General features: G+C 36.5%; 1 protein-coding gene and 1 long non-coding RNA gene across 3 annotated transcripts in view; one reads left to right on the top strand and one right to left on the bottom strand.

The window, feature by feature from the left end:
- Positions 1-2,944, bottom strand: part of LOC125129200 (uncharacterized) — a 131,639-nt gene extending 128,695 nt beyond the window's left edge. Inside the window, exons 1-2 of the long non-coding RNA XR_007135431.1 lie at positions 2,561-2,944; positions 1,323-1,437 (exon numbers count right to left, since the gene is read on the bottom strand). This is a non-coding gene — a long non-coding RNA (uncharacterized LOC125129200). The remainder of the gene's footprint in view (positions 1-1,322; positions 1,438-2,560) is intronic.
- A 313-nt stretch (positions 2,945-3,257) lies between these two features.
- The window catches only part of RIPK2 (receptor interacting serine/threonine kinase 2), a 46,358-nt gene continuing 36,264 nt past the window's right edge, over positions 3,258-13,351 (top strand). Inside the window, exons 1-3 of one of the 2 annotated variants that reach the window (XM_047783645.1) lie at positions 3,258-3,693; positions 9,124-9,277; positions 10,805-10,960. In XM_047783645.1, coding sequence (XP_047639601.1) covers positions 3,521-3,693; positions 9,124-9,277; positions 10,805-10,960 — 483 coding nt within the window. In that variant the 5' untranslated portion in view covers positions 3,258-3,520. The remainder of the gene's footprint in view (positions 3,694-9,123; positions 9,278-10,804; positions 10,961-13,351) is intronic. The other variant, XM_047783644.1, reaches the window with a different exon arrangement.

The raw sequence follows: 13,351 nt of genomic DNA, 5'->3' as shown, positions 1-13,351 counted from the left end.
AGTGAACAGACATATAGTGTAACCTAATTACCTAAGACATAATATATATCCACATTTATTATTTATTTGTATTTAAACCTATGAATTTTTTATTGAAGTATAACATACATACACAGAAAAGGACACATTGTGTAAACTCAGAGAATTTCTATAACTGAACATATCCAGTTATGGCACCTAGGGTCTAGGTCTTAAATCAAGAAACAGAGTATTACTATCACACCAGAAGCCTCATCATGTCCCTTCTAGTTAATACATCCACCCTACAAGAATAACCATTATCCTGATTTGTAAAAGCATAGTTTTTGTATTTAACAGAAATTGACTCATAAAATGTACTCTTCTGTGTCTAGCTTTTTTTCATTCAATGTTATGTTTTTGCCTTTGATCAGTATTGTACACTGTTCAATATCATTGCTGTTTAGTATCCCATTGTGTAAATGTGTCACAAATTACCCATTCCATTGTTTATGCATATTTGGGTAATCTCCAATTTAAAGCTATTATAAATAGCACTATGAATATTATAGTATATTATATATAGTCTATGCATATGCATGTCCACATATGTAGGCAAGGAATTGCTGAGGATATATGTACCAGAAATTTTAATAGATTCCTCCATGCGGTTTGCAAAACTGCTTATACCAACGGACATTCCTGCAAAATGTATAAAAGTTCCAATTGCTACAAAATATCACCCACACTTGGTATACTGTCTTTTTAATTTTAGCTATTCTTGTATCTATGTAGTGATACTGCACTGTTTTTTAACTTTTTCTCTAATGACCAATGATGTTATGCACCTCTTAACATTTATTTACTATTCGCTATTTAGATATCCTCATTTGTGAGGTGTCTAGGTCTTCTGCTTAATTATCTACTGGATTAGAACCGTGTAAATACATTTATTTTCTAATGTAAACTTAAAATATAATTAAAAATAAAAATTATAGAGCTCTATGCTGCATGTTCTATCCTTCTTAGAGATTTATAATATACTACTATTTCAGAAGCTTTAAAAAGTCTTAAACTTTTCACTACCACAATAGTTTGGAGAAATGCTGTTTCCATTCCTCTATAATTTTTATTTTTCATAGAATTAATAATTACCTCGTTTTTTCACTTGCTTATATTTTTTAAAATTCTGTCCAGTTTTATCACATATATCATTAGATCTATCAAACACCTATCAATGTAACTACCCAAATACTCAAAATTAGGTAATCTGTAATTCAATTATTTTAACTAGTCTCTCTTCTTGGAGCCTGCCCTCCTCCTGCTCCAGTGAAAATGGATTGCTCTCTAATTCTGCCACTTACCTTTCATCCCAATATTTCCCTTCATATTCTTCTGTTCTTGTGTTCTGGATCCTATGTCATTTTCTTTTTTTGTTTTACTCTCATATTTTGTGGGAGCACATCTTCTAGAAGCTTTCTTTAAAAAAAAGGCGAATGGATGGAAAATAAATGTTTGCATCTTTATATATAGGTGCAAATGTTTTTATTCTGTTCTTATACTTAATAGTTTGACTACAGAATTCCAGGCTGAAAGCTACTGTCCTTCAAAATTTGAAAAAATATCTCTGCAGTGCATTAGCATAAAATCATTATTATTGAGAAATCTAATGCCATTCTAATTCCCATTCATTTTTTTGTTTCTTCCCTCCGAAAACTTTTGGAATCTTTTCTTTTTTAGGGTTCTTATCTTTGTATTGATGTGTTTTAATATGTATCTTTATGCAAACTATTACATTTAGAATGAATAAGCAATGAGGTCCTACTGTACAACACAGGGAACTATATCCAATTTCTTGGGGTAGAACATGATGGAAGACCATATTAGGAAAAAAAATGCACATATAAGTATGACTGGTTCACTATGTTGTACAGCAGAAATTGTCATAATACTGTGTATCAACTATACTCTAACAAAAAATTTTTAAAATTTTAAAGATATAGGTCTTTTTTCATTCACTGTGAGGAGCTAATGGGCCCTTTCAATATGAAGACCTTTGTCCTTTGATACCGGAAAAATTTCTTAAATTATTATTTTGATCATTTCCTCTTTATTTACATTTTGCTCTCTTTGGAACTCTTTTTTAACTGGATGAAAGAATGAAAGGAAAAAGTTTTCTGAGCACTTTTTGAGCAAAAGCTTATTAAGTAATAAACCACAGATTATCAGACCATATCTTTGAAGCTAGACATTTTATTTTGAATGATCAAATTTTAAAACACTCTCATTACAGTTTCCATTTATTGTAAAATGTAACATTGCCACTATCATTTCAGACAATACAAAAAAGGAAGCACCGATTCTCTTTAGGCAAAAATCCCTCATTGAAATCAGGCATTCCTTATTACTTTTGTCTTAGAATTCATTAAATGTCTGGCATGATCTTGGTATTGCATATATTTGCACGCACACTTTGCAAAATAGTCATTTCAGTAGAAAAGTCCTTAAGGTAAAAAGATGAACAGATGTTTGCAGTTTTTTCTGACTGACATTAAACACTGTTTTCTTCCCAGATCTATAAGACAAACGTTTTCAGTCTTACCTGGAATCAGAGGGAAGGAGAGACTCAAGGTTATTTTTCAATCTCTGTCTATAATTGTGGACTTTGGGGGTGGGGGAAGGAGGAAGAAAAATAGGTCTCACAGTGAACTAAACAGCTGAACTTTTTGTCGGGGTTAAACTCCGACAATCCACCCCCTCAAGACTGAAGTAGCTGGAAGTAATGGAAGATTGGAGTTCAGATAGGCAGGTAAATTTACCCCTATCTGACTCACTGGGTTCAAGTGCTGAGTCCTGGTTAGTCACCACTGCATTCCCTCAAAGCACATTCTGCGCAGGCGCACAGTCCTAGTTGTCAGTCATCACACCCGCCCCGCCACCCCTCCGGGGTTTAGCGACTCCCGGAACACTCGGGGCCCAGAGGAAATTCCTCCGGGGTGGGGGGGGGGGGGCCTGCTGCCCGGTATGAGGCTGCAGATAGGAACTGTGCCCAAAAGCAAACTTTCCAAACCTAGCAGGTGGGGGGAGAGAACAAAATTGAGCGCCTCTGGTTCCCTTCCCCATCCCAAGCCCGCCCGTACCCCGCCGAAGTGGCACGGGTTTTCTGGGCGCCACCAGGCAGAAATCGTGGCCTCATATCGAGGTCGGAGCCAGCTGGAAGGACCGCGGGGTGTACCGGGTCCCTCTTCGTCGCTTCAGCGTCAGTCGCTGACGTCGACTGAGAAGTCTAGGGAGGGAGGAGCCCCGACGGGCGGGCTCTGGTGGCTACGCCTGAGAGGAAGCTCCTCCTCCACCCGCCCAGCGACCCCAGTCTCTAGAGGAGTGCTCGGGCTCGGGAAACACTGCGGCTTGGGGTGGGCTGCTCGGGGAATGGATGACCTCGTGACCTAGCGTCCAACAGCGGGGAGGGCTGGCCGGCCCCGAGCGCGCTGGGACGGAGCCGCGGGAACAGCGGGCACACCCGGAACCGGCTGGTGGCCGAGTGCCCGCGCCGCCCGCCACCATGAACGAGGAGGCCATCTGCAGCGCCCTGCCCACCATCCCGTACCGAAAGCTCGCTGACCTGTGCTACTTGAGCCGTGGCGCGTCCGGCACCGTGTCGTCCGCCCGCCACGCAGACTGGCGCATCCAGGTGGCCGTAAAGCACTTGCACATCCACACCCCACTGCTTGACAGGTAAGTCTCCCCAGCGGTTCCCCCGCGGAGTCCCGAAATGTATGTGCCCTGTCCCCTCTGGCTACAACCCTGGGCTGGCGGGCTCTTCTGCCCAAACGACGGTGACCATGGAGTCGGCCCTACCACTCGTCACTGCTAGGCAGCCCTTCAAGGCTTGGGGCTAACCTGATAGGGAAAACTGGCTTCTCTGAAGATGCAGCAGCCATCGCACTTCTTTTCACAGCCTTCTCCTCCTTGGCCTTACTTTCTCCAGGCACCAAAAATCTGCAGTCACAGCCCAACTCTAAACGTCCTCTTTATTGAAATTGGATTTTGTTTGCTTTGTTTTCACCCCTTTCTTTTCTGTTTTTGTTGTTGTTGTTTTTTGGGGGGTTTGGTTTTTTTGATTTTTTGTTTTTTTGTTTTTGTAGATGGGTTTCTACCCAATAGGTAGCTCTTAAGCATAGGTGGCTTTTGAGCACTTGAAATGTGGCTTTCTGAACTGAAATGTGCTCTAAGTGTAAAATACACAGCAGATTTCTACCACTCACTATTGAAAAAATTATATATATCATTAATACTTTTATATTGATATCATGCTAAGATGATATTTTTGATACACTGGGATAAATATATTAAAGTTCATTTCAGGTGTTTCTTTTTACTTTTAAAGTGGCTGCTAGAAAATTTTTAATTGTGTGGCTCACATATTTTTATTGCCCAGCATGGCTCTAGAGTCAGGGATGTTTCAGTTTTGGCTTTTTATTGTTGTTTTGGTTCGCTACATGTAGTCATGAAAGTTTAGATATCAAATTCAATTCAGTTTGGTTTCTACCCTTAGTATCACAGAGAAGGAAGCCTGTCCCTAGAGGAAATACATATTATTTTTTGCTAACAATAAACCAAAATCAGAAGATGGTTATATGACCAAAATTTTTGAATGTCTTTCAAATCCAGCAACAATATTAGTGCAGTTGTCCAGGTTTTAAGGGACAGCTAGCAATGGTTTCTGTTTCCAGAAAAGTCTTTGAACCATATGTATTAGTCAGTGATCTAGTCAGCAGTCTTGTGTATTTTCTTTCCAACAGGAATTTAACTAGGCCCTGTATTCAATTCTTAGTGAGTTAACATTCATGATTGCAACATTCTCCTCTCCTCCTCCCTGTGTCTAAAGTGAAAATACATCATGCTAGATGCCTGATTGGCCAGAGGCTGTCAGCATCCAATAGCAGATTAATTCCTCAGCTTCAGCACTGCTAATATTTAACTTTCATCTGTCTGGGGCTTTTCTTTGCTCTCTTGTTGTCAGGCTTGGATGGACTAGATCTTACAGTAAGTTTGAGACATCTTTAGATATTTTTCACACTTTTTGTGTACCATAATCCAGATCTACTAATATACAGGGTGTGTTTACCCTGGGCCTTGAATTCTGTGGAGCAGGTGCTAGGCAATGTTGTGTATGTGAATGTAGTCAGCTCTGAAGAGTGGTGATTGATTAAAGAAGGCGGACATATTTTAGAATCAACTGTTTTAAAATGTAGAAGTCTAGTACTGATGTACTCATTAGGTATTTTAAAGCATATTGATCCATTTTGGATCTGCTTCTCAAGATTTTAATTTAAGTTTTGTGCCATTTGGGGCCAAGAAATGAAGATGGAGTTTCCATGCTCATTAACAATTTTTATAATCTAAAATTCTTTACTAAATTTGGAAGGAGACTAATTCTGTTGTCAAAGAAACCATAAAAACCAGTGATACGCTTTGGCATTACTGCATAACATTTTTTTCTCCTACTTATTACGTAGAATGTTAATATTAGCAGTATTTCGGTAGTCTGAGCATAGGGCTAGGCTGTGCTGTTGACTCACAGGTGTCTATTTCCTCACTTGTAAAGCCAGGCATACAAATACATGTACTTCTTGGGCTCTGGTGTGGATAATGTTTGCTTTGTTCTTTGGGATCATAAAAGAAAAATAAATTTATGTGCTGTCACATGTTCATTCTTATTTTAGTGATTGGTGAGTTCTCTATAACCTGACTTCTGACCAATGAGTGGTCCTTCAATAGTCTTCCAACTCCTTATGAGTAGATGAGTCTGATTGGTTGTATGAACACCCTGTGTAGACAACATAGCTGTTTTGTGACTGAATTTTTTTTTTTTTTGGTCTTTTTGTCTTTTCTATGGCTACACCCATGGCTTATGGAGGTTCCCAGGCTAGAGGTCTAATCGGAGCTGTAGCCACTGGCCTATGCCACAGCCACAGCAACGTGGGGTCCGAGCCACGTCTGTGACCTACGCCACAGCTCACGGCAACGCCGGATCCTTAACCCACTGAGCAAGGCCAGGGATTGAACCCACAACCTTATGACTTCTAGTCAGATTCTTTAACCACTGGGCCAAGATAGGAACTCCCTAAAATTTTGATTTGTGTGGTTTTGGTGATGTGTCTGTAGAAGTTGTATTTTACATTTTTATTTTTAAAATATAAAAACCTATTTTTAACCTGTTTTGGCTTTTTCTGTTTTCCTAATCACTCATTCTTCCCAAAATCTGACTTCAAGAACTTTTCTTCTCTGATCAAGCAGTGAATGGAAAGAACAAAGGCTTTAGAATCCCACAATTAACAATTCACATCTGACTCCAACCCTGCCACTTATGGTTGGTATGATGGTTAGAAAATTACTAATTTTTCTGAGCCAGAGCACCTTCACATATAAAGTGGAGATAAACAAACCAACTTTAAAGGGTTGGTCTTAGGATGATGGTGACTATAAAGTGGCTGACACTTAATATGATCATGGGAGAAAGAAGAATGCCTCATACTCTTAAAAGAAGGAGGCATTATTATGTTAAGTATCACTAAGATTTCCCTAAAATGCCCTCTCTATAGTTCTTTCTCATAGTATCCAGGAACCTTCAGGTCCATCCTGTCTCTGCAAATTTCCTACTCAATAACTGCCTTGTTGACCTACATCTCTTGAGACAAATACAAAACTGTTTCAATTTAGGAAATATAAATTTAATTAAAACAGATCTCACAAACTTATGTAATTGGTTGCCTCACAGCTGGGATATTAAGTGGCTGAAGAACAGGGAGAAGGAGGGAAACTTTTTGCTTTATCCTTTCTTATAACTCCTGAATTTTGAAACATGTAAGTATATTACCTAGCTAAGATTTTTTTGCTTTATTTTGTTTTTTGTTTGTTTTTAAGGGAGGCCTCATAGTCTGGTCTGAAATGTCCATTGCTTTTCTTACTTCAGTAGCCATTCATCAAGAGCTTGGGTGATTTAAGCACCAACCAGTCATCATCACTTACCTAATAAGCTTCTCCTAGAGACATTTCTGTTTCTGTTATTGCTCCTACCAACACCAAATCATCCACGATAAAAATTGGTGGAAAATCTAGTTCCCTTCCTTTTTATATATTTATATACCACCACCCTCCCCCCCACTTTAGTCAATCAGTCAGTTACCACAGCCTGGGCATTCTATTCTGCTAGTATTTTTCTTTCCATTTCTACTGCAATCTTTATAGTTTCAGACTCTCATTGCTTCACATCTTAACTAATATTATATCTTCTAACACCTGGTTTTTCAACTCTACCTCTTTCTGCTGAGCCTACACCCTTGCTGCCAAGTTAATCATCCTAAAAGTTTGTCCCACTAACGTCATTCCCTTTCTCAATAACCTGCAGTCACAACTCAGTGACCACCAAATAAAGTGTGAACACCCTCACCTGCTTAAAGGCTCTGAAATGAGGCCCTACCCTACACTCTTCACCTTCACTGTATACATGGTGTTACACACCTATTCGTACTACACAATTTGCCATTTTCCAAATATACCTTTCACTTTAATTTCCTTGAATACATTTGATACATACCTCTTAGACATATTCTGTATAACTAGATACTATTCTACATCCTGGGGATACAGAGATGAAAAAGAAAGGCAAAAATCTCCCCCACCTTGCAGGCCACATCCATCTTGGATACCATTTTTCCAGTGGTAGAAATTTTATCCATCCTTAAAGTACTATTGAAATCTCTCTCTAAGAGCTATAGCAACTCCCTTAGCCCAAGTTACTAGTTCTTTGAGCTCCCTATAGTTATTTATTTATTTATTTATTTACTTACTTACTTGCTTATTTACTTGTTTTTGATGGCAGCTCATTCTACTTTATATTGTAAGTATTCGATACTCTTTTTTATTTGCTTTTCTTATTTTTTAACTTTATTGAGGAATAATAGACAAATATAATTGTATATATTTAAAGTACACAAGGTGATTGTTTGCTATACATATCCATCATCATGGGATGATTAACAAGATCAATATAATTAACATATCCAAAGACATACAAATGACCAATAGTTATATGAAAAGGTCTCAACATCGCTAATCATTACAGAAATGCAAATCAAAACTACAATGAGTATTTTCCTTAAAAAGAGTTCTGGACAGCTTGAGGTCACAGACTTTTTTTTTTTTTTTGCATTAATAGTCTCCATAATGCTAAGCACAGTTCTTTATTCGTAATAAAAGTTCAGTCATCTACTTGTCTTAATGATAAGCAAATGAAACTGGGATCCAGAGTTGTAAGCATTTACCTGTTCCCATTGTTCTTTTCCTAAGTTCCAGTGTATAGTTTCTAAGCATCATTGACCGTCATGAAACTATTATCACCTAGCCATTAAGATCTGTAATATTTAAGCATTTTAATATTGAGGATTTTTAGAAAAACTTTATGTGATATGCAACCATAAAATTTAATGTAACATTCTAATCAAATTTGATCATTTTAATCAACATAAACTTAATGTAATTAGTTAAAGCACCTCTCATTCTAATATAGTAGACTTTTTTAAGGGGCCGGGGGAGGGGGGGGTGGGCACACCTGCAGCATATGGAAGTTCCTAGGCTAGGGGTTGCATCAGAGCTACAGCTGCCGGCCTATACCGCAGCCACGCCAGATCTGAGCCGTGTCTGCGACCTACACCACAGCTCATGGCAATGCCAGATCCTTAACCCACTAAGTGAGGCCAGGGATCAAACCTGCATCCTCATGGATACTAGTCAGATTTGTAACCCACTGAGCCACAACAGGAACTCCATAATAGAGTAGACTTTATAGACTTAAACATCTTGTTCTTTCCCTTCCCTAGGAAAAGGGCAATAATAATTTGTATGTAGCAATTTTTTCTGCCAGCACTTTTTCTACAAGCACGTCTGGCTTATACAAGTTATTTTGAACTCTAATCAGACCTATAGAATATATATAGTAGATATTATCTCTACTTTAAATAGGAAGAAACTAAGATAAGTTGCATAATTTACATGAGACCAAAAGCTAATGAATGAAAAAAATCTAGGTTTAATTAATATTATGGGCATGATAATTGTCTATTTTTCATTAATTTGAAATAATTATGCATTTTCTTTCTTTAGTGAAAGAAATGATGTCTTAAGAGAAGCTGAAATTTTACACAAAGCTAGATTTAGTTACATTCTTCCAATTTTGGGAATTTGCAATGAGCCTGAATTTTTGGGAATAGTTACCGAATATATGCCAAATGGATCATTAAATGAACTCCTACATAGGGTAAGTATTATTTGTTTTCAGCGCCTGCAATTCTCTTATTCAGGCCATGTAGTGCTTTGGTTTTACATATGATCATATTATTTGGGGATATATAGATGAATAAGAATAATGAAAAACAATTGCAATGGTAAAGTTTCACCATTTATTTTATCAGAGAAGCCTTATTACTTCTTTAAATGATATAATTTTCAAAAGAAGTTACCTTTTTTTTTTTTTATTTATAGGGTTGCAAGTACGACATATGGAAGTTCCCAGCCTAGGGGTCAAATCAGAGCTGTAGCTGCTGGCCTACAACACAGACACAGCAACGCCAGATCCAAGCTGCATCTGCAACCTATACCATAGCTCACGGCAACACTGTATCATTAACCCACTGAGCAAGGCCAGAAATCGAACCCACGTCCTCATAAATACTAGTCGGGCTTGGTACCACTGAGCCACAATGGGAACTTCCAAAGTCACCTTTTTATAGATTAAAAGATTCAGTTACTCAAGGGAATGGGGATCTGTGTATACAGGAGAAAGTAATGTTCACCATTTGTGTTTTGTGTTTCTTTTGGTGTGCTGCGTTGTGTTATTAGGGTAGGGTTTATCTTGACATATCCTCCCCCAACCTCACAAAGATTGAATGAAATACTTATCAACACAAAGTATTTTGATCCATTCCCCTGCCAAGTTAATCAGTGAACTATAAGCTGACCCATTCACAGAAAAAAAATTCTCAAGAACAGTTTTGAGCTTTCAGTAGAAGTGTACTTTATCATATCATTTAGAAAAAATATACCCAGTGATCTCTCATGGTTCGTTGTCAGATTTTCCCAAATTATCTAATTTCTCTGAGTATGTTCATCCTCCTAGGAAGCTGTATAAACTTTTATGTTTTGAAAACATTTAAGAAAGTTCAGATGGTTATCACTTGTAAGTAGCAGGAAATAGAAAAAATTACATTTTTAATTGTCAGTGTTATATACGCTTAGAAATGAAAATGATCTTTGTCCCCTTCATGAAAACTCCCAAAAGCTAATTTTTCAGGCTTGAATGCAAATAAATTAATTAATATAATTTAAAAGTTTTATGTATTAATGCTTATTGAATATAATATAGTCATAATTCTAATTGATACATGTGTATGTGCACGTGCATGGGCACAAGTTACTTGATGAATCCATAGAATGGGGAGATGGGCATAAGTATAAATATATATATCTGGGTATTATATATATATATAAAGGAATTAAAAACTGTCAACTAAGAAAAGACCTCATACCATGTAATTGCATTACCTATATAAACTAAAAGGAAATATCAGTAAAGTCATTTTCTCTGAAAATTGAGGAAAAGGAGAAATAGGGATCTTAAATAATGTCAAATTGATACAATTTAATAAAAATGAGCATATTTTTGACCTATATGTAATTATACTAGATATTTAGTTTATATTTCCTCAAGGAATATTTCGTTTTCTAAGTGAAAATGTAATGAAATTTGGCCACTAATTTTGGTTTTGTTTCTTTCATATATATGAAGAAAAATGAATATCCTGATGTTCCTTGGCCTTTGAGATTTCGTATTTTGCATGAAATTGCACTAGGTGTAAATTACCTGCACAATATGAATCCTCCTTTACTTCACCATGACCTGAAGACTCAAAATATCTTATTGGATAATGAATTTCATGTTAAGGTAATTGGTAATTACTTTTTTAAAAAAAAAAAGCTTATCTGCATCCTTGTGTTTAATAGTTTTAAAGACTTTTTAGTTGTTTCTTCTACTCTACCAGTTTAATACCTCTTCCTTTTCCATAGCTCCTAATATATTATAGTGGCTTGGTTATTCCTAGACTATAGAGATTGATAAAATTATGGTTCAAGAGAGTTCCTGTCATGGCTCAGTGTAAACAAATCCAACTAGTATCAGTTAGGATGCGAGTTTGATCCCTGGACTTGCTCAGTGGGTTAAGGACCTAGCGTTGCCATGAGCTGTGGTGTAACTCACAGAAGTGCCTTAGACCAGCATTGCTGTGGCTGTGGTGTAGGCTGGCAGCTGCAGCTCTGATTCTACCCCTGGCCTAGAAACTTCCATATGCCGTGGGTGTGGCCCTAAAAAGCAAAAAAATAAATAAATAAAATAAAAGTTATTATGTTCTTAATTGATATTGTCAAGTATACCTGTAGTCTACTTTTTACTTTGAAATTATTATAGATTCACTGAAAGTTGCAAAGGTAAACAAAGAAGTTGCATATATCCTTCACCCAGTTTCTGCCACATATAATTATAGCACCGTTTCAAGACCAGGAATTTGACATTTGTACAATGCATGTATGTAGTAATATATTGCTTTACAAGGTAAAAATTTGTATAACCACCACAGCAATCAGCTGTAGCACCATCTATCATGACAGAGATATCAGTTATACTACCTCTTTCTAGTCACTCTCACCTCTTCCCCTTCATCATCCCTAACCATCATCAGTCACTAATGTGTTTTCCATCTGTATAATTTTGTCATTTTGAGAATGGTATATGAGTGGAATCATACAGTGTATGATGTTGGCATTGTTTTACTTAGCGTGTTGTATCTCATAATGCCTTTGAGATCCATTTAACTTACTGCTTTTATCAATAGCTGATTCTTTTTCATTGGTGAATACTATTCCATGGTATGGATATACCAAAATTGTTTCACCATTCATCTATTGAAGGATATTTTGGTTATTTTGAGCCTTTGGCAATTACAATAAAGCTCCTATGAACAGTCCTGTGAAACTTTTTGAACAAACATAACTTTGCATTCCTCTGAAATAAATACCCAAGAGTGTAACTACTTGGTCATATAGTAATGGTATGTTTAGCTTTTTAAGAAACTACCTATCTGTTTTCCACAGTAGCTGTACCATTGTACATTCCACCAGCAATGTATGATAGACTAAGCTTTTCTGCACCCTCACCAGCATTTGGTATTATCATAGTTTTTTGTTCTAGCATTCTAATAGGCATATGGTGATATGTCATCATGGTCTTAATTTTCATTTTCCTAATTGCTAATGATGTTGAACATTGTTATTTACTTATTTGCCATCTATATATCCTTTTCGGTGAAATGTCTCATTATATCTTAAGACCATGTTCTACTTGGATTCTTTGGGTTTTTACTATTGAATTTTAAGAGTTCTGTATATTTTAGATACAAATCCTTCATCAGATATGTAGTTTGCAAAATTTGTCTTCCAGTTCAAAATTTATCCTTTCCATTCTTTTAAGAGAGTTTTTCACAGAACAAAAGTTTTTATTTTTTCTTTAATGATCATGCTTTTGCTGTCCTGTCTAAGCAATCTTCACCAAGCTATAGGGATTAAAGATTCATTTCTATGTTATCGTCTGCAAGTTCCATACTTCTGTGTTTTACATTTAAATCTATGGTCTATGATATATTTCAAATTAATTTTTTGCATAAGGTGTAAGATTTAGATACATAAAGTTACCAGAGGAGTAATGATTTAAGTTACCCTAAATCTAACTGATGACAACAAATAAAAAGCAGTTGCTGGGAAATTAAGACTAAATAAATTCTCTTTATTTTTATATGTTAATTTGCTATACTTCTTAGGATAATATACATATTTGAAGGGTTTTTTTCATTTTATTTAGTTATTTTTATTTATTTTTTATTTTATTTACTTATTTACTTATTTTTTATTTTATTTTATTTATTTTTTCATTTTATTTAGCTATTTTTATTTATTTTTTTAATTGTTATTTCCCCAATGCAGTTTTTTTCTGCTGTACAGCATGGTGACCCAGTTACACATACATGTATATATTCTTTTTTCTCACATTGTCTTGCTTCATCATAAGTGACTAGACATAGTTCACAGTGCTACACAGCAGGATCTCATTGCTAATCCACCCCAAAGGCAAAATTCTGCATCTATTAACACCAAGTTCCCAATCCATCCCACTCCTTCCCACTCCCCCTTGGGAACCACAAGTCTATTCTCCAAGTCCATGATTTTCTTTTCTGTGGAAAGGTTCATTTGTGCCGTATATTAGATTCCAGATATCAGTGATATCACA

Source organism: Phacochoerus africanus, chromosome 6 (assembly GCF_016906955.1).
Source record: "Phacochoerus africanus isolate WHEZ1 chromosome 6, ROS_Pafr_v1, whole genome shotgun sequence".
Taxonomy (NCBI): domain Eukaryota; kingdom Metazoa; phylum Chordata; class Mammalia; order Artiodactyla; family Suidae; genus Phacochoerus; species Phacochoerus africanus.
This window is presented reverse-complemented; position numbering and strand designations above follow the sequence as displayed.